Source organism: Pecten maximus, chromosome 16 (assembly GCF_902652985.1).
Source record: "Pecten maximus chromosome 16, xPecMax1.1, whole genome shotgun sequence".
NCBI lineage: Eukaryota > Metazoa > Mollusca > Bivalvia > Pectinida > Pectinidae > Pecten > Pecten maximus.
In genome coordinates, this window is record NC_047030.1 from 11830961 (window position 1) to 11855954 (window position 24994).

The 24994-nt window shown below is 37.6% G+C and overlaps 3 protein-coding genes across 3 annotated transcripts; 2 read left to right on the forward strand and 1 right to left on the reverse strand.

Annotated features, from left to right (window-relative positions):
• Positions 1–3368: 3368 nt before the first annotated feature.
• LOC117344488 (trafficking protein particle complex subunit 4-like) lies at positions 3369–8698 on the reverse strand. Its single transcript, XM_033907244.1, has 5 exons — positions 8498–8698; positions 6888–7065; positions 5961–6064; positions 5248–5374; positions 3369–5026 (listed from the first exon to the last, which is right to left on the reverse strand). Exons 1-5 carry the CDS (start codon positions 8670–8672, stop codon positions 4954–4956), a joined length of 657 nt encoding a protein of 218 aa, XP_033763135.1. The 5' UTR covers positions 8673–8698; the 3' UTR covers positions 3369–4953.
• A 4315-nt stretch (positions 8699–13013) lies between these two features.
• On the forward strand, positions 13014–21341 carry LOC117344489 (NACHT and WD repeat domain-containing protein 2-like). The gene is made up of 9 exons (XM_033907245.1): positions 13014–13274; positions 13831–13919; positions 14830–14946; positions 16302–16505; positions 16682–16811; positions 18490–18724; positions 19563–19722; positions 20103–20273; positions 20967–21341. The coding sequence occupies exons 1-9, from the start codon at positions 13172–13174 to the stop codon at positions 21306–21308; spliced, it is 1551 nt and encodes a 516-aa protein (XP_033763136.1). The 5' UTR covers positions 13014–13171; the 3' UTR covers positions 21309–21341.
• A 16-nt stretch (positions 21342–21357) lies between these two features.
• LOC117344647 lies at positions 21358–24771 on the forward strand. Its single transcript, XM_033907474.1, has one exon. The coding sequence runs from the start codon at positions 21358–21360 to the stop codon at positions 24769–24771; it is 3414 nt and encodes a 1137-aa protein (XP_033763365.1).
• Positions 24772–24994: the final 223 nt, after the last annotated feature.

Genomic DNA, 24994 nt, shown 5'->3' on the forward strand with positions numbered 1-24994 from the left:
GAAAGAAAAAAAAAAGAAATTTAAAGAAATGATCAAAAATACAATTGTACATGGAGCCAATAAAGTCAAGATAATGTGAAAGGTAATTCAGTAGTTTACTCAAACATAGGTGCGATAACGTACATGTAGCTCTGGACGACGGACGGACAATTTCTGACGATGTGGAGAGCATGCAAAGTGTAGGCAGGGTATGAATATTCGTTCTAACTCAAACACAGATCTAGATGTTTTATAAATCACGAACATGATGTAGTCAGCCGGGTTGCTTCATTTGATTTCAGAACCTTCTCTGATTATCCTATATATATTTCATCTCCAAAGAAACTATGCCCAGTAAATTACTGTACCGAAACTTTGCGCACATTTTTAGTGGTGCCCAATTAATTCACTTATAGAAAGATATATTCTCACTGTAACTTCTTCCTTTACATTGGAGGCAAGTTTCCGATTTTATTAACACATGACATGAAGACATATCGAACTCGACCGCATAACCTTACTGTCGTGTCTTATATGAGAAAATCGCACGTTAGTTCAAGGTCTGTACAATCAACCTCACAGTCGTACGTGTGTCTTATATTAGAAAGTTGTGTTGTATATGTATGTCTGTACTCATAAAGTGATTGTCAATACAAGCGGCCAAAGGTCAATATTACAGAGGAATGATCTTCGACATTACAAAATATAGACAGTTAATATAACTGGCAGAAGCAGACCATGTTATATTTATTGAACGTAACTCGAAAATGTTCTCAAATCTTCTGATGCGACATACATGTATTACGGACGGAGTAAAGTGTTGCATATTTTTCTAAGTAAGTGCAAGTTGTACTACAAAAGTAAAGGTCATCACGGGGAGCCAAAGGTCAAATCAATGCTTTGATGATAGGTGTATATAGTCCAGTCATTTTATAGTAAAAATATGGCTTACCTCACACTGATTGCAAAAGAATTTATTTTTGGGTTTCTATTATCTGCAACATGTCTTGCTTAATATTTAAAAAGTCTAAAGCCATCACCGAAAAGGAAGAGTTATTTTTTCACCTTTAAGTATTGCTTTGAAACTCAAAAAGAAGAGTCCATCAGACCACGCCCAGATCCAGTATACCCCACCTAGACGGTTCCAAATGTATATGGGCAAGGCGTCAAATTGCCAATACCATAGCTTATTATCAGCTTAAGACTTTTCAGGTAGTCATTCCCGAAGGACAGGTGAGCGTATGATGTGGGCGGCGTCTGTCGTCTGTAATGTCCGTCTGGACGTCATCTCTACCAAGATGTCAAGGTAAGTGTATTTTGCTCCTGTGAATGGCTGCCAAGTTTGCTCAAATGACTGACCTTGACCTACTTTCAAGGTTACATGGGTAACATGTAAACGAATTTAATGACTTCTTCTCTCTGTTTTGTTAAACTCATGCAAAGGTCACAGGTGTCAAAAATGTTAGACTCTTTAGAACAAGTCAAAATCGTCTGAATGACATTTAGAACAAGAGCCACATTTGAGCTTACACACATTCAAGATCACCGAGTGAAAACAAAATATGAATAACCAAGATATCAAGGATATTAAAATAAATGACATTGACCTTTCTTCAAGGTCACAGGTGTCAAATATGTTAAAATCTTTAAGCAACGTCTTCTCATTCATGGGAAGTATGGTCATGGTATTAGGCCAAAAGCATGTTGGGATGAAGGGCTACTACACTTGTTCAAATGAATGACTTTGACCTGCTTTCAAGGTCACAGGGGTCAACTAAGATCAAATCTTAAAACAACTTCTCTTTAACCAAGAGGTGACTTTGGGCCAGTAGTATGCTGAAATGATTTTTTTCCCTTCAAATGACCTTGACCTACTTTCATTATTGCTAGGGGTCAAATGTGTTAGAATATTAAATATTAAAAAAAATTCTATTAACCAAGAAAACTAGGGTCATTGTTAAGGGTATGTATGTGCTTGAATGAAGGGCTATCAATTGCAAGTTTAGTTAAATGACTGACCTTAAACTTCTTTCAAGGCCACAGCGGTCATATCTAAAAAAATCTTAAAACAGCTACTTCACATTATGTAACCAAGAGTCCAGGGGACATAGCATTGGATCAGCAGCATGACTACAAAGTTTGTTCAAATGAGTGACCTTGATCTACTTTCACAGTTCCAAGGGGTCAAATGTGTTACAATCTTTAACAAGGGCCCGTTGGAGGGCCACAACATACGCCCACCGCAATATTTGACACTTGGAAGGGGGTAGTTTCACAGGTTGTAATGCTTTAAAATGAAGTATCATTGTTGGAAAGTTGGAAGGAGATATTGATACACATAATGGTGTGTAGTTGAAACCGAAGGGCAACTTTAAATGATGAGATGTATATATGTTGCAAATATGGGAGACCTTGGTTTAGACACAACACAAAAATTAGTTCACATGTTTATATACAGAATATACAGAGCCTGGGTCGGGTAGTATTGAAGTTATGGTCCGGATAAGTAAAATCATCAAAGGGCAATAACTCCGCTAATAAGGGGGTAAGGGGCATAATTTTGGTATGTGACACTCCGGCTCATCAAGATGTATATTTGTGTCAAGTATGGAAAGCCTGGGTCGGGTAGTATTGGAGTTATGGTCCGGACAAATAAAATCATCAAAGGGGGATAACTCCGCAAATACGGGGGTAAGGGGCATGATTTTGGTATGCGACACTCCGGCTCATCAATATGTATATTTGTGTCAAGTATGGAGAGCCTGGGTTGAGTAGTATTGGAGTTATGGTCTGGACACCATATGTGCCCGCCTGCCAACATGATAACATAATACGTCCCGTCTTTTGTCGGGCGTATAAAAAGCTTCTTCTCAGTAATGAATGAGCCGAGTGTCATGACTGGATTATTAATGCTGGGATGAAGGACTGCCAGGATTGTTCAAATGACTGACCTTGACCGACAAAAAAGGACTTAAAAATTATCCAAGGTTTAAAGTGTTTGATGTTAATTTTTCCTGAATGTTCAAAAGAGCTAGGGTGCTAGGATCATGATGTTGGGCCAGTAGCATGCTGGGATGAAGAAAAGGCTACAAAACTGGTTTCAATGTTAACTGAGTGAAGAGGTTATCAGCTTAACATCATTAAGAAATACCTAAATCAATTCTAAAGTTGCATTTGTAGCAGGTGAGTGATACATGTCCATTGGGCCTCTTGTGTCATGTAGCTTCATAGATCTTACAATTCATGCTCCAAATAAATTTCAACTTTCAGAAAAGTAAAGCTCTTCTTTCTGACCACCTGATGCTAACTTTCTGTCAAACTGAAGGTGGTGATCCTTCATATTGATTTTACTACATTTGCCAAGAAGTGATATAACTAATACAAAGTAATATTTTTTAAACTGTTTTTATTTTTCATTATCTTTTTTCTTATTCCAGATGTTCTTCAAACTTCCTTTTACTTTTACTTTTCGTTGTCCGTTACATATTGAAGTATGTTCACCTTGAATTGTTAAAACACATTATCAAGTATAACACAGGAATGTCATTATTTTTCACAGCATGTGCTTGAAGATGCCAAAAAATCTTGCCACATAACCAATAAAAAATAATCCTGTCAGCAAGAATTATGTTCATGGTCACAATGTTTGTATAAGATCGCCTGAACATTTTCTAAAACCAATGTCATTTGTGTATGACATCATAAAAACATTTTTTTGCCTATCACTGGATATTGACAGAATAAATAAACCCAATGATAAAGCAAGTTACAAACAAAATTAAACATCGTAAATCTGTTAAAAATCATATCTTGATCTGAACTCCCGTTCTGTAAACTACACTCCGCTACGTCTTTTAGTTTAGGGAATATTAGTGCAGATCAAGATATGATTTTAAACAGATTGTAATATCATGTACTTTCAACCAAGATCTCTCTCCTTATCTTCTCTATCTCTCCTCCTGTTCTCTCTCTCTCTCCCTCCTGTTCTCTTTCTTGTAGCAAAATTTATAAACTCACCCGAAAAAAAAGAAAACCTTGAATCTTCACACCTACATTATCCTGTTGTTTAATCTCAGCACCTATTAAACTTACTTAGACATATACAATTAATCAATGATTCATTCTCTATCCAGCATGTTACTTTTTATTCCTAGAATATGGTACTTAGTGAAGGAACAATTAAATCTGGCACAGTAGATTCATATTTTACATGTGGATGGCAACAAACATGTTCAAACATTACAGTTAAGTTTTGATGCCCTCTATCAGATGTTACTGATAATTTGAAAGTTTTTCAAAATTCTGGATGACAATGAGTCTTCATCTCGTGTTACTGTAGGCATCAAGCTCCAGAGGTCAATAAGCCTCCCTGGAAGTGTTACTGCTGAAGACCAAAGGTCAAAGGCCAGAGGTCAATCAGGGCTCTCAGATGTTACAGCATCTTCAAAGTCCAATGGCTTCACCCTCGATACATTATCTTCTCTGTACTTAATTGGGCAGTGTAGTAGCAACACACTCACATTTCACTTGACCGATTTGACCGACAGGTTTTATCTGTCGTCCTACGTGGGTCATTCCTGTTTCCTCTCAGTCAGATCCCTAATGCACTTCCATTTGGACCAACTACAGTGTTTGTTTTGCAACCATTGTTGTAAAAAAAAGTTTGTATAAGTATCTTCACAGCACTCTTCACATACCTATGTCATCACAAAATCAAAGGAAACTAAGATCTGACAAATCACAGGGTTACCATCTATCTGGTGAAGATTACAAAGGTGTTATAAATAAAAGCCAATCAACTTTATGCTATCTCACAATACCTATTATTATCTTATTATTACCCATTTTGTCGGGAGATATTCCAAGAATGCAGAAAAGATATGTATAATTGAGAGCGAATCACTTGGATTTTAAGACGTGTAGACAGTAGATGTTGAAGACGACAATGAGCCACTAGCCTGCTACATATAGAGATCATATATTACTGATGCCCAGTCTCTCACTTTGTTCTATCGCCTGCTGGAGATTAGTGTCAAATAGGTCACATCTGGAAATAGAAAAAAAGACAATAATCTGAGGACATATTTTATTTCACATACATGATAGATCATCCAAACTTGACTTTAATTTGTGGGGAGATTTTCTTTGATTTCTTTTGATACATATTTATACAGTGGGAAATATTCAGGTAAGGGTTGTAAATACAGTCTCCAATGTCATCCTAAAGATAATTGTGACAGACACACTGAGGCAAGGACGAGTAGTTACCTGATAGGCATGTCCAGTGAGTAGAATGGATTCTTGAGAGCGAAGTCAGAGTAGACTTCATACAGCTTCTTGAGTAGCACGTCGACAGCCATCTGTCGCGGGTCAGCCAGGATGATAAACTTTATACCTGATGGTGATATAATAAATCTGATATCATCATGATGAAAGTTTTTCCACTGAATATTGATATACAAGTAAGCCTGACTTACTCGAACCCGCATTACTTGAATATCCCCAGTTTATCAAGCTGCTCAATTGGTCTGATCTTATGTATTCTTTGTAAATCAACTTCAGATAACTCAAACCACTATTCGTCGAATAACCGACATTACTCAACCTAATATTTATCCCCTTCATTCATATTCATAGTATCAATCCTACTTATTCATCGAACAGGTGTCACACTTAACAACGTTTACCTGTGTCATAATGGCTACGTCGGACCTCAGGGTACCACGCTTAATCTCACTCTCAACGACGATTACCTGTGTCATAATGGCTACGTCGGACCTCAGGGTACAGCACCGCACTTTATCTCACACTCAACAACGTTTACCTATATCATACATGGCTTCGTCAGCCCTTGGGGTACCACACTCGATCTCGCACATGTTTATATGATTAATATGGGTGTATTATCAAACAAAGTACACATTTATACAAGTTCATTACCCAGACTTTGATAGCCCTTGATAACATGTCAATAAACATACCTGTCATGGTCTGGAAACAATGAAGTTTGAATGTGTCTGTCTCCAGGACCTCAATACCGGAACTCCTTGGCTCTGGAGACAGCTGGGATCCGATAGCAAACAGTCTATAAATAGTATGGATCATTTACTTATATAACTTTTATTAGATATACAAACAGGGTATATGTATATATGCTTTGTTTCTTTCTTTGTTTGCTGGGTTTATCGCCAAGTGAACAGCCAGGGTCCTTTTAGTCTCCTTGTAGTAGTTGATGACCACCTCAACATATGGGAGGCCTGTCACATTCCATCCAGAGAAAAGTGTCTTCCCAAGGACACCATAACCACAACAGCACAGACTGGCCCGTTTCTTAGCTTCCCGAGAAAACAAACCAACACTGGTAGGGAGCGAGGAACCACGCACATTTATACTTTATACAACAGATACACCGTCTATGACAAAACTAGAATACTATGTATATGTATTACCAGGCACAACAACCTACATATATAATACAGTATAATGAGTATATATCATAGAAACAATGCCTATCACAAATAAGTCCAGATATATACAATAGTTTCATTTGTAAGTTTAAACAGGCTAAGGAACAAATGAAGACTTCAGTCAGTTCAGGGATAATTCACGATGTGCTGTCATTTAACAAATGAAGACTTTATTCAGTTCAGGGATAATTCAGGATATACTGAGTTTAAACAATGAAGACTTTAGTCAGCTTAGTGATAATTCACAATATACTTGGAAAAAATAAAGACTTCATTCTTTTCAGGGATAATTCACGATATACTGACTTGGAACAAATAAAGACTTCATTTGTTTCAGGGATAATTTCAGTGTACAAATACCATGTAAAGACTTATTTTGGTTCAGGGACATTTCCACTATCGACAGTATTTAGAGTATTACACTGTATAACAGATACTTACGAGTGAAACATACTGGCCAACATAATTCTCTCATTTGTTGTTAGCTTTGTACGTCCGAACTTGAGGCTGATTGGGTAATTTTCTTCATCAGCGATAATATCCATAATGTCTCTACCATCACTCTTCAAAAACCGACCCTCAGCTGGGACGCCATTTACCGATAATAAGGTATGACCAACTGTAAATGAACATTCATAATTCATTTTGAAATATCTCCAATATAATCTCCAATATATAACCTTCAAATTTGTTGAAGTGTGTGTATAGGTTTTCTTATAGATCAAGCTGGTGGGAATTTCCCTATGGGAGTACAGAGTATTCCTGAATAGAAAGTGATCAATATGCATGACTTCTACCTATCATCAGTACCGGTGTTCTCCTATAATTTATAAGAGGCTGTTGGCTGGTCAATTTATTATTGGATGTTTATATTTTATATTATGTTGGCTGTGACACAGGTATCTCTCAAAAGTATATTGCTGTATAAACCTTACATTGTTGGTGTGTGGCTTCCTGTGTAGGTAGCCTGGAATCAAACCTGTGACCACCAGCATGTCAGCTTGCTGATAACACATCAAGCTAAAGGGAAATTCCTTCTAGTGCAAAGCAACATAAACAACATAATCTTAAACTTGTTTACGAAAAATTATTAAAATGTAGAAATTATATGTAGAAGGAATTGTTTATTTGCTGGGTTTATTGCCCCATGAACAGCCAGGGTCATATTCAGACTAGGTCTCCTTGCAGTAGCTGGTGGCTACCACACTGAAGACAATAAAGGAGACATTAAAAAAAATTGTGGATTTGAACAATATCTATGAAGCTCATTTTTGTTTGGCCAAATCACATGCCATCCATAGTAATTAGGGTAAAGGGTCTTGGCCAAAGACAGCAAAGACAAAGACTGGTCTGTTTCTCAGCTTCCTGAGAAACAAACTGCCATTAGTTGGGGGCATATCGAACCACGCCAAACGGATCTCCACCTGAGGTTTAATAGGCCAACACTCTACAGATTGAGCTATGGTGACTCCTCAAGCTAAGAGGTGGTATACCAATAAACATTTTACAACCTACGTACTACTCTACATTCTACATTTTCAAATGTGTGGCAGCCCCAAACATCATATTATACCTATGGCCCTAGTCATGGATGTTCTCAAATAGACCACACATCTGGTGTCTAGCTTTTTGTTAGAATGTCAAAGTCTGGTGTTAGGACCACACCAGGAAATTTACTCAAAAGCGAGTTGTGTGCCTCCAACATGGATCGACCATACAGCATCTGTGCCACTCTATCAATCAAGCTAAGGATACGTCCCTTATATCATGAAACTAGGAAGTGTTGTACAGCTAACGCTTTACAATTAAAACATAATCAATAATTGTTTGTGATGGGAAACACACACAAAAACAACTGATCATGATGGCATCTCATTTTAGCCTCTATTTTCCTTATAGCTAAATATCAATAACATCTCAGACGTGATTACTGTAAATATGTGATCATGTATATAATGATACATAATGCTGTGAAACTCCCATGCATCCATATTGTTGAAGGATGCTAATTTGAAGAACCTCAACTGCTGTAACCAAATCGGCACGCCCACCTTTGATTCCATCCCTTTCTCCGAACGCCACAACAAGTTTCTCGTCATGGACTTTTAGTACCAGTTCGAGAGGGTAGCTAAACGTCTTCTCCACCTCGGGTCTAGCACCGGAATGATCATACTGGTATATTAACCCTCCGGCTTTGTTAATGATGTAAACACTGTAGATCGCCATCACTCCATTCTTGGCAGTAGGGGAGCTAACTCAAAGCAGAAGTAGAACTCTTTAGGGTTAGAAGATACGAAAACCCAACTATGTTTACCTTAGCAATGTTGGAAAGAAACATGGTAATGTGCACGTTTTTGTTTGTTTTAAGGAGAAAATAAGTATCGTGGGTGCATGTAAATTGTTGTTTGGATATACATTTTTATTTTAAGTTAGATGAGCTGACCAAATGTGTTAACGTCAAGAGGAGGGTGTATACATGTGGACTCCATGTGGTTCCTGACTGTACTGTAGAAACCTAGAATCTACAGAGACCGGACAGAAGTATTCAGACAAAATGACGTTGCGTTATAACGTGCGGTATAGTGTTGCCTAAATTAAAACCGCCATATCTGAAAAACCTGTTTGTTTTACTTACTTAATATTTGGTAATATTGCCCTTTGCTTTCCTGACTTCCTTCAGACGGTCTGGGATTGTGTTATATAAACTCTGGATGTATTCCGTGTCCAACGATCGCCACACATCCGTGATAGCCTCGTACAGTTGGTTTTTATTGTTGATGTTGTGTACCATCGATTTAAGTTTTATTTTAATCTTCAGCCACACATTTTCAATTATATTTAAATCTGGGCTCTGTGGAGGCCATTCTAATGTTGAAATATTGTTGTTTTCAAAATATTCCGACACCACACGGGCCTTGTGAACGGGGGCATTGTCTTGTTGAAACACATACCTGTCATTTGCAAAGTGTCTGGCAATTACCGGCCAGAGATTATCTTCTAAAATTTGGATATATTTTACAGCATTAATAGTACCGTCAACACAACATATGGTTCCAACTCCATTGTAAGTAATGCACCCCCAAATCATCACCGAAAGTTTCCTTTGTGACCTGGGACAGACACAATCCGGGCGGTACCCCTCGTCCTTTTTTCGCCATACAAAAATCCTGTTGTCATTACCAACAACAATCTGGCTCTCATCGGAAAATATAACACCTTTCCAATAATTATCCACTGTCAAATTTCTTTTTTCGTAACAAAAGATACTCTTTTCCTCAGGTTAACCTCTCGAACGACCATAGTTTTCTTTGTAATTCGTCTAGCGTAGCCCTCAGACTTTAAAAACCTGTCAATAGTTTTGGAACTAACCGGAGCATCATTTACAATGGTCCTAGAATTATTTACTTTGCTGGTTATTTCGGCTAAAGAATTTCTTCTGTTTTTCCGGACACAAAGAATAACGCGACGCTTCTCACGTTCGTCCAGAAATGGCGTCCTTCCGCATCGAGGGTTATTAACAACTGTTCCACGGGTTACATAACGTTTCCAAACATCTGAAATGGTAGATTTCGAGACACTTAAAACATCCGCAACCACTGATTGCTTGGTTCCTGCCTTAATCAATTTGATGATAGCTTCCTTTTCACCAACCGTCAGTTCAACACTTCGCCGACCCATCTTTCTTTAGCAGACTGTCAGAAAACATCAGCAGATGTCACGTACGTTTAGTGACGTAGATGACGTCAACAGTGACGTCACCTTCCCGCTGGTGTACGGTAATAAGCGAACAAGTAACCTATTAAGATTTTATCCGGTTTTTTGTGCGCCTCACGGTAGTCGACGGCGCTTAAGATTAGCCATTTGTCCGAATACTTCTGTCCGATCTCTGTAGTAGGACTATGTCAATGCATGTTGTTTTACGCAAGTGACAGATCACAAATTGAGGAATCACTAAGATTATTCCAAAATAGTAACTGGTGATTCACTTTTAATAATCCTCAATGCTCAAGAATATAGGCTTATGCCTGTCTGTCTGTGCTAATTGTAATATACACGCACATGTAGGCCTATGCTGAAGAAGAGCATTATATGACTGTTACATATTTGCAGATGTTTTGTATGTGGGGGCCCCAATTAAGATTTTGTTGGATGGTAACTCCCAAGTACTTAGCTTTATCCACATGTTCTAGACAATGGCCATGGAGATAGTACTCATGTTGCACTGGGTTTCTACGTTGGGTAACGGAGAGGACATTACATTTTTTAGGATGGAATGCCATTTTCCACTTAGATTCCCAGGCTGCCAGTTTGTCTAGGTCAGACTGCAATGTTTGTGCATCCCTGTCTGAGGAGACAGTGATATAAACAATAGTGTCGTCAGCGAAAAGTCTGATAGAGGAGGATAAACCTTGGGGCATGTCGTTTATATAAAATAGAAACAGGACCGACCCCTGGGGTACCCCTGACTCTACTGGTACAAGTGAAGAATGTTCGCCTTCGAGGACTACTGACTGGCGTCTGTTTTCTAGAAAATTTCCAATCCAGCGGTGTGTATTACCCACAATACCATACTGTTTCAATTTGTGAGATAGGAGCTTGTGGCTGACTTTGTCGAATGCTTTCGAGAAATCAAGGATGAGGGCGTCGGTACATTTATTTTTGTCAATATTTTTTGTAATGTCTTCCACAAACTCTAGGAGTTGGGTTTCACAAGATCGAAATTGCCGAAAACCATGTTGGAAAGGGTATAAGATATTATGTTGGTCTGCGTGAGACATTATGCTGCTGACAATAATGTGCTCAAGGAGTTTGCTGCAAATACATGTTAGAGAAATAGGTCTATAATTTTCTGCATCATACTTTGAACCTTTTTTATATATAGGAGAAACATGTGCTGTACGCCAGTCAAGAGGGACTACGCCAGTATTTAGAGACTGTTGGAAAATGTGTGCCAGTATTGGAGCTATTTCTGTTGCAAGTTCTTTCAAAAATTTTGGTTTGATACCGTCTGGGCCTGGGGCCTTTGCGGGTTTAAGGTTTAGGAGGAGTTTCTTTACACCCTCTACAGTGATGGTGATGTCTTCAATGGGTGGAAATGTTGGAAGGCCCAGGTTATATTTTTGTGTGAGCTGTGCATCTGAGAAGTGTTCTGATGGTGTAAACACAGACTGAAATTGTTTATTTAAGATGTCTGCCTTTGTTGAGGGATCAGTTATTAGTTTCCCATCACTTTTTAAAGAGGGGACACCTGAATAGTTTGCTTTTTTGTGTTTAATGTATGTCCAGAAGCGTTTCATTGGTGAGTAGTCGTTTTCGCCAGAAGAAGAAATAGGGGGGGAGACAACATCTTCAATATATTTCCAATATGACTGCCTAATGAGTTTTTGTGTGTTGCTCTTTAGTAATTTGTATTTGTCTCTATCTTCTGTGCGTCCTGATTTTTTCATTTTTTTGTAAAGTCTAAATTTGGTGCTGATCAGGCACGTTTTTGTTTGTTTTAAGGAGAAAATAAGTATCGTGGGTGCATGTAAATTGTTATTTGGATATACATTTTTATTTTAAGTTAGATGAGCTGACCAAATGTGTTAAGGTCAAGAGGAGGGTGCATACATGTGCACTCCATGTGGTTTCTGAATGTACTGTAGAAACCTAGTAGGCCTACATTCATGTATGTCAATGCATGTTGTTTTACGCAAGTGACAGATCACAAATTGAGGAATCACTAAGATTATTCCAAAATAGTAACTGGTGATTCACTTTTAATAATCCTCAATGCTCTAGAATATAGGCTTATGCCTGTCTGTCTGTGCTAATTGTAATATAGGCCTATGCTGAAGAAGGGCATTATATGACTGTTACATATTTACGTAAATACAATATCCTCGAAATGTACTGTACACAGATATCGAGGATATTATATTTACTTTGATTGTTAATGTCCAGATACAAGTGCCTATGTTTGCACCACATATTGATATACATATAGTAAGCAGGAATCTTGAACCATATTATTTATATGTTGTCCAACTTATCCTGCTAAAATGTAACAGAGTGCATGATAAATTAAATTTATTTCAATGTCAATGCTACTGATCAAATCTTGGACCTCTTGCAGACTAGTGTTATTCTCAATTGATCAAGCTAAAGAGAAGTTCTCTCTAGCCGAGCGATATATTGCGGCTAGAATTTACCAGGGTTACAAAAATACTATTCAATTCCTGCTAACTCAGCTTTGACAGAAAGATTTCTCTTAAGCTCATTAAGAAGAGCCTTGGTCTAGTAATCCAGATTGAGATCCCAGGTTTGGAGGCAAGTAATGATCCCTGTATCCTTAGGTTGTGTCAAAAGTCATTTAAATGAAAGCTTGATCAGGTTAGAACAGAGGAAGGAATGTCTATTTTTGAGGTCATGTTAATGTGTTCTATAAGTGGTGCTTTTCAACAGAGAAATGCCTTTTTTTCTTTCTTTAATCCGATCATATTTATTTTATGCTGGTACACATACATAATACAAGAAAAATGTAACATATTGACTCATTTATAAATGAATTAATTTTTTTTTCATAGGTTTGATATACTATGGAGAGAATGAAAAAAAAGAATGACATCCTTGTGGTGATAGAATGTATATACATCTGATTCCTATGAGAGGAATCTAGACATGAAAATGGACAGTGCAAATCCATTGTAACACCAGTAAGACGTTACAACACATTAAAAATACAAATGGATGACAAAAGGGTGAGGGCTGTCCTTCGTGGATCGTTGCTAGATCTTCCCTACCGCAGTTCCAGGGTTGTGAGGATCTTCATCAGTTCAACATTCACAGGTACAGCTGTCAATTACATTAGGATCTGCATTTTGATGGATATTTTCTGTATATTTTGTCCTTTTTGCAAGGATTTTGCTATTACTCAAAGTACTAATTATGTCAGAAATGAATAAAAAAAAATTTGCCATGTACTGGTAATACTTTACATAATACAATAATGTATACTGTTAGAATGGTCAAGAGTACATATATCTCATCTAATTCACAGATTTTTTACACAATTTTTTATCAAAAAAAAAAGAAAAGAAAAAGAAAAATGAAGACACTGCATAAAGTCAATATGTTTTCAATTTCTATTTATTTACTTCTTGCTGATCAAATTACATCAGCTTCATTTGTAACTGAAATTATTTTATGCTTTATGTCATCTGTTTTATCATCTTATTTTTTATTAATGTCCAACTCACTTACTGTAATGATTGATCTTGTCATTTTGTATTTGAAACTTCATTATTATTAAATTAAATCTAGAAATGCTGAAATCAAACCAGATGATTGATATAAATTATGAAATTTGCTCTTTTTTCCCCATATTCTAATTAAATTGATTCAGATACGAGAGAGGAAAGAAATTTATTGATGGAGGAGGTTCACCCCAAACTGACATCCTACTGCAGGAAGAAATACGGACTTGAATACCAGGTAAATTGAAAATACTTCTGTGAGAACTAGCTGAAGGGTAGAAATAACCATACACTTATAATCTGACAATGTTCTACTTAACTTTGAAACATTGCAGAAACCATAGTGTGAGGCAAACAACATATTTTCATCTCAAAAATAATTATCTACAGTAAAATGTCATATTCAACTTCTGGCGATTTTAACTAAAGTAACATTGATTAATTAGTATGCAAATATATTGTAATTATGTATGCTCTTCATAATTCAATGTTTTATTAAAACTAAATGTATTTGATTTCCTGATGTTAATTTGTTTTAAAAGAGGTATCCATAAGTGATTGATGTACTGGTGAGTTTATTAATTTCCCGGTGATGTTTAATGATCTAGGTGGTTGATGTACAGGTGAGTTAATTAATTTCCCGGTGATATTTAATGATCTAGGTGGTTGATGTACAGGTGAGTTAATTAATTTCCCGGTGATGTTTAATGATCTAGGTGGTTGATGTACAGGTGAGTTAATTAATTTCCCAGTGATGTTTAATGATCTAGGTGGTTGATGTACAGGTGAGTTAATTAATTTCCCGGTCATGTTTAATGATCTAGGTGGTTGATGTACAGGTGAGTTAATTAATTTCCCGGTGATGTTTAATGATCTAGGTGGTTGATGTACAGGTGAGTTAATTAATTTCCCGGTGATGTTTAATGATCTAGGTGGTTGATGTACAGGTGAGTTAATTAATTTCCCGGTCATGTTTAATGATCTAGGTGGTTGATGTACCGGTGAGTTTATTAATTTCCCGGTGATGTTTAATGATCTAGGTGGTTGATGTACAGGTGAGTTAATTAATTTCCCGGTGATGTTTAATGATCTAGGTGGTTGATGTACCGGTGAGTTTATTAATTTCCTGGTGATGTTTAATGATCTAGGTAGTTGACATGCGCTGGGGAGTCCCTGATGATGCCGCTGATGACCATTTGGCCACTTCCCTTTGTCTCCAGGAAATACAGAATTGTCAGAGGCTGTCTACCGGACCAAACTTTGTGGTAGGGATAACATGATTGTTTCTTTGTAATGAACTACCTGTAGTAATAATAGATACTCCATTGTAATTAATTACCTGTCCTGATAACCCAACCTAGTAAGGTGACCTACACTTGGTACTCTCCACTTTTACACTACTCCCTCCTTCTGATGACCAACGATGAAGACAACCACAACCCAGGTTATTTAGCTCAAAGTAGCCTCTCAATCTCATATAGCTTACACAGGATTGATCAATGGCACCAAATCTGTAATAGGAAGGAGTAGTAAAAAAACAACCTGCCCTTGCTGGGGCTTGAACTTTAGTGACCTCTTGCTCTCAAGGCAAATATCCTACTAATAGGCTAATGGGAAAATCTCGCTAGATTGTGCTAGTAAGGTGACCTATACTCTCCATTTTTTCACTGAAGATTTAAAACTACTTTGGAGATCAAAAATTGAAGATTTCAAAAATGAATTATAATAAAAGTACTTAATATGATATAGCAGTAGTGTAGTACATTTAAGTGTGAGGTAGGGCGTTAGAATTGTACCTGCTGTCAACATAACATGATCGTAAGAGGCAACTAAATTTGGGGTCTTATCTTTTCTCTTCTTTCTGAACAACTTTCTTCTTCCTGTCTCCCTTGACAATGCCTCACTTTTGGCCTTGAGTTGAGCATTCGCCCCTGTGAAGAAGGCTTTGTCTTCTGTCCCCGGGCTGAGACATACCAGAGTCTATAAAAATGGTAGTTGCTACTCCTGCTTAGCGCTCAGCATATTAGGAGTGAGACGACCCGTTCGCCCATTGTCAGTATAATGTGACCGGGTGGGGTGTCCTGCTGGGTGTCTTTGGCAGTATGCCTTAGTGAGGTAGCACTAAAAATCAGCAAAAGTTCCGTCCTATCACAAGAAGACTTCAAAAAACAAATACAGAAACACCACACGCATGCATATTGCATGCACAGGAGGCCGTCCTAACCTTACCTTACCTGTTGATAGGACATTTAACAAATCAAACCAAACTAAACCAATTAAATGTACAACAGTGGAAATAATCAATGGTGAAAGAAAATTTAATGTAAATATAATCAATTAACTATAAAGTCGGTCATGAGAAACATTTGGTCCTCTTTAAATTCATCCTTGCATAAGATGGTACATGTATATTCAGAAAGTGTTCAAAACCAACACTGGTCAAAATTGTTTTAAAAAAGGTCAGAGGTCAAGAAATGATACTTGATTATAGTAGATCTGTATCAAAGTTTGGGGAGGGCGTATGTGTGAATCACTTGAATTACTAGTTGATTATTTGTAGCGAGGGTTTATTTGCCGAGAAATATGGTTGTGTAATAATATAGTTGTTTTATTGGTACAGACATTTCTGAACCAGAAACATGGATTCCATCACCTCCAGTCATCTATTCCCAGTAAGGAGTTTGATGAACTCATCCAGGCTTTACAGACGCTGGGTCAGGATCACAGTCTGCTGAACGTTTGGTACAAACAGGACACCAACTGTATACCACCAGTACACATACTACAGCCAATCAGCTCTATTATAACAGAGTACAAAAACAAGGTCAGCCAATCTGCTGTATTATTACAGAGTACAAAAACAAGGTCAGCCAATCAAATGAGAGTCTTTTCAAAACTTTGCAGCCAATTACCTCCTTTTTAAATGAGTACTCTGAAAATGTCATTAAACTTTTTTTTTTTTAATACTTTTATCGTTTTATTATTTTTCACAATTTTCAGACAAATGATGCAATCAATAAATGGAATGTTGTACAACTCAGCTTGAGGCAGTTACTGAAAACAGCAAGTCAGCATTGCTATGACAACAAGAAAATGACTGCAGAAGAAAAACATAAATATTTTATGTCAGGTATGTAAAACTATTTCTGACAGCAGCAATATGAGTATAGTAATATCTTTCCTTTCTTTTTTTCTGTTTAAAAATCACAAAAAATCTGTAACTGGACCATGATGTGGCTCTGACTATCGATCTTTTGCTCTATAACAGATATCTTTCTGTTAAATTAGAGAGAAATCCATGGCGTGGGAAGGATGTCATATTCCTCTACTTTATATATGTACATCACTCCTTCACAAAGTCTTCACACCAAAGACATACAACGTACCATAAGCAAGGTTCTTCAGCTCCAAGCTAGGAAGCCTCACAATATATTAAAAGTTCGTGGAGTGGTCACTCACACCAAACTAGTAATAAGAAGGGGAAATGTCCACTAAGTTAAATTGAGCTTCCAACAGTCTGAGTTAGTTAGATGACCTCTACTCTCCTCTTCTTTCAATCCAATACTACTTTAATGCTCCAAGGTCTAATGACAATCAAGGTCACAATACTACTTTTAGTTTTTAAACAAAAAGCTGCCAGTTATAAGTCCCTCTCTGGGAAATGGGGGGAACCATATTTTTGGATTGTGTCCATCCGTCCTTCCATCCGTCCTTCCATCCACCGTCTTGTCAGGGCTCTGTCTCCTATACTACCTGTCACAGAAACTTCATACTTGGTTCACATTGGTGAGGCAGTGTGTCTGTCAAACATTCAGTAAGTAGAATCAATTTCTACACAAATTCATCTTCTTGGTATATAATTTCCAGTAGGGGAATGAATAACACAATGAATATTCTAGAAAACACTAGTGTTCTGTTTACATGGTCCATATCAGCTTTATTAAATCTGTCTACCTTCATTTACCAATGTGTAGCACTTACACCATATGATATGGTATGGTACACACTTGGTATGTTTGCAGTGAAAACTTTTCATCAATATTCAACCTGAGCAAATTACAGGATGGTCGGGTGGCACAGTGGTAACACACTCGCCTTTCACCTAGGTGGCTCGGGTTCAATTCCCCGATCAGACATGAAAAGGTATGGGGTCACCTGCCCGACTTTGTGACATGGGTTTTCCCCAGGTACTCCGGTTTCCTCCCACAGTAAGACCCTTCGCATGCTTCCATCTGAGCCAACAAGAGTGAATAATATAAGTTAATATAACTTGTTTCACAATTGTTGTAAAACAAATAAAGTTTAAAAACCCGAATGAACAAACTGAAAATGTTTAATAGTGACATAAATCACAAAGCCTTATAAAGTAATACACCTAATCACATAACTAACCTGTTATCAGTGTCTTAACACACACTGCAAAAGTTGTGCTATGAACACATGTTCAATAACACTTATCAACCTGTGATTGGCTGTAAGTTTTCAGTGTTTCAATTATGATACAGCATCTAATATTAATTATACAATGTGTTGTTACCAAGGAGACAGGGATGATCCTATGGCAATTCCTATTTCATTTTCAGTCTATAAAATTCTATTTTCATGAATGTTTATCATATCTAAGTACAAATGTACATTCTGTATTTGATTATCAGAATCTTTTATGTATTTGTTTCCATTCATTTGAATTTTATAAAACTCATCACAAATTTTTCATTTAATCTTGTTCAAAGGAAAAATTCTTAGACTAATTTTGTTGATCTCATATATTTATATATTTTCATATGTTTTTCTATACCAAACTACAGTCACAGAAGAGGAAGTCCTACAGGGAATACTGAAAACGGCTACAAAACCGAGGAACCACTGTCTGTGTTTCATCCGTATCATTGACGATATAAAACGTCATCTGAATCACAACAAAGCTTGGCGCTTCATTGATATGGTGAACCAGGAGAAAGTAGACGAGGAGGCTCAGGAAATTCTCTCCAATTTGAGGGATAATAAAGTCTTAAACAAGATGGAAAATTCCAACATATCAAAGTAAGATTTTGAGGCTTTTGCTTCTACATTATGCTCAGTTACATTTGTATAGTAATGTTGCTATTTCTATATACATGTATACAAATGTATCAGTTCTTAAACATTTTTCATTTCATGTTTAATTTTATGAAACAAATCTTTGAAGTTTTTATTTTTACGACCCTTGGGGAATAAAAAAATTAAAACTTGGAGATGAGTTTCATCAGAACTCATACAAAATTAAAACTTTAAGATATCTTTAATCACATAAGTAAGAAAACTTACAATTTGACAGGTTTAAAGTAAAAATATGGAGGGATTAATCAAACCCAACATCCATTTTGTGGTGCCAATTTTCAATTCATAATGTAATGTCATTGTCCATATTATGACGTCACAATCAATTTCTGACTGGTACAGAAATATGAATTACTATCAACTAATGATTGAGGCCACTCAAGGGCCATTTTATAGTGCTGTCACACTGAAAATGACATAGCCTGAGAATTGTAACCTGAATCGTCACATATCCACAGTTGAACAGCAAGTCCCATTTTAAATGAATTTAGTTTGTTTTGATCTCTGAAAGGAATAAAAATAAATTTCAGCATGAGAGAATACTTTAAACCCTAAAGCAAAGTACTGTCAATTAATGAGGCATTCGCGAGAAGAAAAAAAAGAAGTTTTTTGGAAGGAGAGAGATATTATAGATTCCAAATCTCACAATTGATGCAGCAGACTTACATGTTCTTTGGCTGGTTTTGTGTCTCCAACTAGAGGACTTTTTTATTGGAAGTTTTTTTTATAAATGAACAACTTGCTGTCACTTAACTTAATTGAATGGTTATTTGTGATGCAGGAAGACAGTGAAATGGAGTGAGGAAGGAGGGATAAGTAAAGAGGAACACAGCCAATATCTGCGCGAGTTTGGGGACATATTCTACATTGGGGTCAAACAGCTCATAGACAAAGCTGTGCAGGATGAACTGAAATTGGCCCATGACGAATTGTACTTAGAGGTAAGGAGCTGAACAGCAAAACAAGATAAGATTTTTTTATTGGTCAATATAATTTTCACAATAAAGATATGTAAACTTGAAACTAGGGTGCCCAGAGAAAACTCAGAGGTTGGGCAGGTTAACCCATACCTTTTCATGTCCTTTCCAAGAATTAAACCTAGACCGCCTGGGTGAAAGGTAAGTGTGTAATTACCAATAACTATTCGACTAACCCTGTAAAAATATGAGAAATCCTTAGAAATTATTTGTAAAAGAGTTTGTGCCAGAGTTTTGTAGTCATTGTTTGAGATTTCATACTTGACAAAGAGTTATCCTTCAGATTAACTTCACTGACTGACCAGAATAAATTTCATTGCTTAATCCTATTTCATGATCATCAGGTGTTGCAGCATCTGACCATGGCTAAAGAAAGATGTTCCCTGTTTCATGGCCGAGAGGACATACTAGAACAAGTGGCTACCTATCTTTGTGGGAACTCGGACGAACCATTGACCGTCTACGGACCTTCTGGGAGTGGAAAAACCTCCATCATAGCTGAGGTTGCTCGACAGGTACTAGAACAAAGTAGAGACGCTGGAGAGATTAGGGATGTGTAATGATGACTGGGGAGGGGTTGATTCATTACTATAAATAACCTAGAAAACTTACACTTCAATGATTTTATGTTGGGAAATAGATTAAGGAGAAGTATTTACATGTTAAAAGGTCTAATTGAGATGAAAATAAAGAAATTTCAAAGGAAAAACTTTTTATCATTAGTAGATTATACAAGAAATTTGTACTTTTATAATTAGGTCCCATTTACATATATCATGAGTAGATCATACGTAATATTTTAAGCGAGAAAATAGATATGTAGCCTGATAGGTAACTATCAATAAGAAATGTTGATATTAATTTCGTAAGTCCGATTGATTTTTTCCCCAAAAGTTCAGGTAATAACAATTAACAGGTAAACATTTCAGATTTTTGAGAATTTTTACTGCGAAATTCACCCATTTTCAAAATGGCTACCCTGGAGAAAATTTGAGCTGAAGGACCCAACTTTTTTTTTTGATTAAGTATTATATCAGACCCTAAACTTTTGCTATAAACCATAATTGTCATATTGAATTCAAGAATTTGAATGAAATACTCCAAAACGTAAACACTAAAGTCTATGGGAAAACAATTGGTTGGTTGGTCTCTTTAGGTCCCCTTTACATATATCATGAGTATATCATACGTAATATTTTTCTTTTCAGGTCCCCTTTACATACAAGAAGGATGCCATTGTGGTTCTGCGGTTCCTTGGTACCTCACCAGCCAGTAGTAACCTGTGGCGTCTGTTGAAAAGTCTTGTCACCCAAATCTTGTCCAACATTGAAGGTGACCTCAACAGTATCCCATCGGAATTCAACAAACTCCTTGCATTCTTTCAGTCCCTCATTGAAAAGTATGATAAGCACTCTTCCAAGCCTCTAGTCATTTTACTGGACTCGCTGGACCAGCTGAGCTCCGATTTTGGGGCTCACAAAGCTCAGATGGTTACCAAAAAAGCTTGGAAAAAATGTACGAATTGTGACGTCTACATATACAGAGTCTAATGACATAATAAATTCACTCAAATCATTATTTTTGCCTGACAGTTTCATTATGGTGAAAATTCTTGGTGAGGATTTGAGTACAAAGATTCTGAAGACCTGGCTTCTCTCAAGGAACAGAACATTGAGCGATGAACAGTTTGATTATGTACAAGAAGCTTTCAAGAAGTGCAGTCTACCTCTGTATGTGAAGTTAGTCTTTGAGGATGTTTTGACATGGAAATCGTACACACAGGTTACTATGGATACTCTGTCCTACACTGTACAGGACATCATCAACTCTCTGCTACTGAGACTAGAGACGAAACATGGGAAGATATTTGTCAGTCGAACCCTGGCTTATATCACTGCTTCTCAGTCAGGAATCAGTGAAGCGGAACTAGAGGATGTTTTGTCACTAGATGACACGCTGCTGACAAATGTGTTTCAGTACCATGTGCCACCATTCAGAAGAATTCCATCCGTTCTCTGGGTGAGGGTGCGACATGATATCGCCAGTTATCTGGTCGACAAAGAGGTGGATGATACCCGTGTCTTTTTCTGGTATCATAGACAATTTTATGAGGCTGCTGAAAAACGGTACCTGTCTGATTCAGAATTTAGCAAAGAAGTTCACTCCTTATTGGCTGACTACTATCTCGGAACTTGGCACAACAAACCCAAACCGTTCAAATACAGTGAATCCCAATGCAAGAAGTTGGGTCTTACTTCACTAAACAGCGAAGCAGATAGAAAAGTCGCTGATCAACCAATCAGTTTTCTTTTTACAGAGGATGAAGTAGAGGAGAAAAGATTCAATCTTCGAAAACTCAACAAGCTACCATTTCACCTCATCAACGCAGACAGAAATTCTGAATTGAGAAGCATATGTTTGTTCAGTTATGACTGGTTATTGGCAAAGTTAACGGCCACATCTGTCCAGCAGCTCTTGTCTGATTTCCTTTTGTCAAAGCATAATAAAGATGGAATCCTTCAGCGAGTTCTGAAAACAGCACAATCTACACTCGCAAAATATCCCAAAACCCTTGCTATGGAAATTTCTGGCCATCTTTTACCACTGCTAGCTGATGCTAAAAACAGTGTGGAGAAATTCCTGGTCGAGGAATGTTTGGATAGGATTCGATCGGAAAAAACAACTTTGCCATACCAAACTTGCTACAGCACTCCTAAGGAAGCCCTTCTCTTCAAGATAGAGCATCAGGGTATTCCATTTGGATCTTCTCTCGTGGCTGTTTCCAGCGACTCATCTCACCTGATAGCTTTAGCTGAAAACAATGTCTTGGTTATGTGGGACCTGACAACTGGAGAAGTGGAACAGCAGATTAAGTTACTGGATCCAGACATTGTGAAGCTTAACATCATGACCATCTGTCACGAACAGAACATGGCCATGTTTTACTCTAGCTACCAGAAGCAGCGGAATCAAGTTGTGGTGGTGAACATGTCCACTGGCAATATAGTCAACAGTGTGGAGATGGAGAAGGCTTATCCTGGTGTCGGTTTTACGGACAGTCTGTCGTTTGACTTGACCGAAACAAAAATCATCTGCATGTACAAAGGTCATTCGGCAGATCTTTTTGACCGGCAGACAGGAAAGCTTGTCTCTCAATTTGACATAGTAGCTGATGACATGGTTCTGCTCCCTCAACAAGATCGTATCTTGTTTCATGAGAAGCAGACACTGAAGTACAGACTATTTGACGTAAATTCTGGAGAACATCTAGCTGAAACGGAGATTCCCCAAGCACCAATGAAAATTATACCAGTTCCCTCAGGTACAGAGGCAGTTGTCATCTTCAAAGACTCTTTAAACTTCAATGTTATTTGTCTTGATGCCAATGATAAGAAATTTGGAAATCTTCTTGGTGAGAGAAAAATCTCTCAGAAGGCACAAACACCTCTCAGTATTACCGATGCAAAGTTTTCATTGGACAAAGAAAATCTTATTTTGACAACAAGTCAAGGATTCGTTATCCATCATTACAAGTCTAATCGGGAGAAAAATGTATTTTCAATACCCAGTAATGTAAAACCTGACCACAAAGTTCTGGCTTTCGAAGGACACATGACACCCGACAGGAAATTCTTTGTTTCGGCGTACGAAGGTCATCTTATTGTTTGGGATACAGAGACCAGTAGGGTTTTACAAGCCATGGAAATAAGTCGCTCCAAAACAGTAGCAGCTGTCATGCCTGAAAATGGTGATTTTCTTGTAACAACCCACAAACGGAATAATGTCTTGACAGTGTGGAAGGTCTCATCACTTGTGTCTAAACAGGTGTCTTTTGAACCCCTGACAATAAAAACTGCTCCACGATATCTGGACGTGTCAGAGACTGGACAAATTGCTGTTATGCGAGGAAACATGTCAAACGAGGTGGCCATTTTGGATATTCTTGGTGGCTGTATAAAATTTTACATTTCCAAAGACTACGAGGTGATGCAGCCCGTGATAACACCTAATGGACAACATGTCGTCCTGAGGGAATACAGCTCGGAGGACGTCCTCAAGGTGTGGAGCACAGAAACTGGACATCTTTGTAGTTCTGTTCCCTTGTCAAGTCTCTTAGTGAAGTACTATGTACTTGCTGATAACAAAATGGCAGTCTATGTCAATGATTCAGGAGTAGCTCAGGTGAGTTTCTGGAGCATTCCAGAATCAAAACATATTCGCACACAGGAGCTAGGAACTGCTTTAATTGGAGACATGTTCATGTTCTTCGATTCTACCAGTGAAAATATCATCATTTCAGAATCGGTCTCATCAGGAGAAGTTGACCTGTCAAATCTGGTTGTTTACAATATTGAAACAGGTGAAAAGCGATTAACCCTCCCCCGGGTTGTCTCAAGTTGCACTCAGAGTCTAGTAAAAGAAAAAGACTTGGTCCTACTCCAACAATGTGATGAAGGATCTGACAGCAAGTCGCTGATTGTCCTCAACGTCAGGTCTGGTGAGGTGAAGCGAAAGGGAAACGTTTGCTCATCCACCAGGCTTTTCACATGTAAGGATGGCCGCTATGGCATAGACAGAAGCAGAAAATTGTATAACCTTGAAAAAATGACTTTTGAATTTCAATATGACCCGGATGGAGACTATCCTAAAAAGCCGAGTCAACAAGCAAGTCCAAAGATAAGTAAAGATGGACATGCTGCTGTGTGGCTTAATGTGTACGCCTGCCTATTGATGATTGGCGACACCAAGACAGGAAGTACAATTAGTGTCTGTCCAATCCATAGCATTCCGCTATCACTCACAATCACCCCATATAATCTTCTACTCATTGCTTGTGAGGATGGACGTCTCATGTTGCTGCAGCTGGTCGATGATGCACCGGAGGAAAGCAACTTTATCTCAGGGTTTTTGTCCCGACATAAAAGTCACAGTCAGAAAACGAAGGTGGTGAAGTACAAGGCAATGAACAAACCCCAGGGACAAAAGGTGTCTAAGTCATGTAATGTTTTGTGAAGGGTCATATAGTTAGTGACTGTTACGAGATCTTTAGTGGCACTAGTAGGTGGTATAATACACAGCTTTACCAAGTAATATTTATGACAATAGGCAATACACATTGAAATATGTGCAAGCCCTTGCATTTCAAATTTTCTTTAGGAAATTATCAAAATTTATCCTTAAAAAAGCTCATCCCCTAGTGTAAAAGTTGAGTATGTGTTAAAGTTTGGAGTGGGAT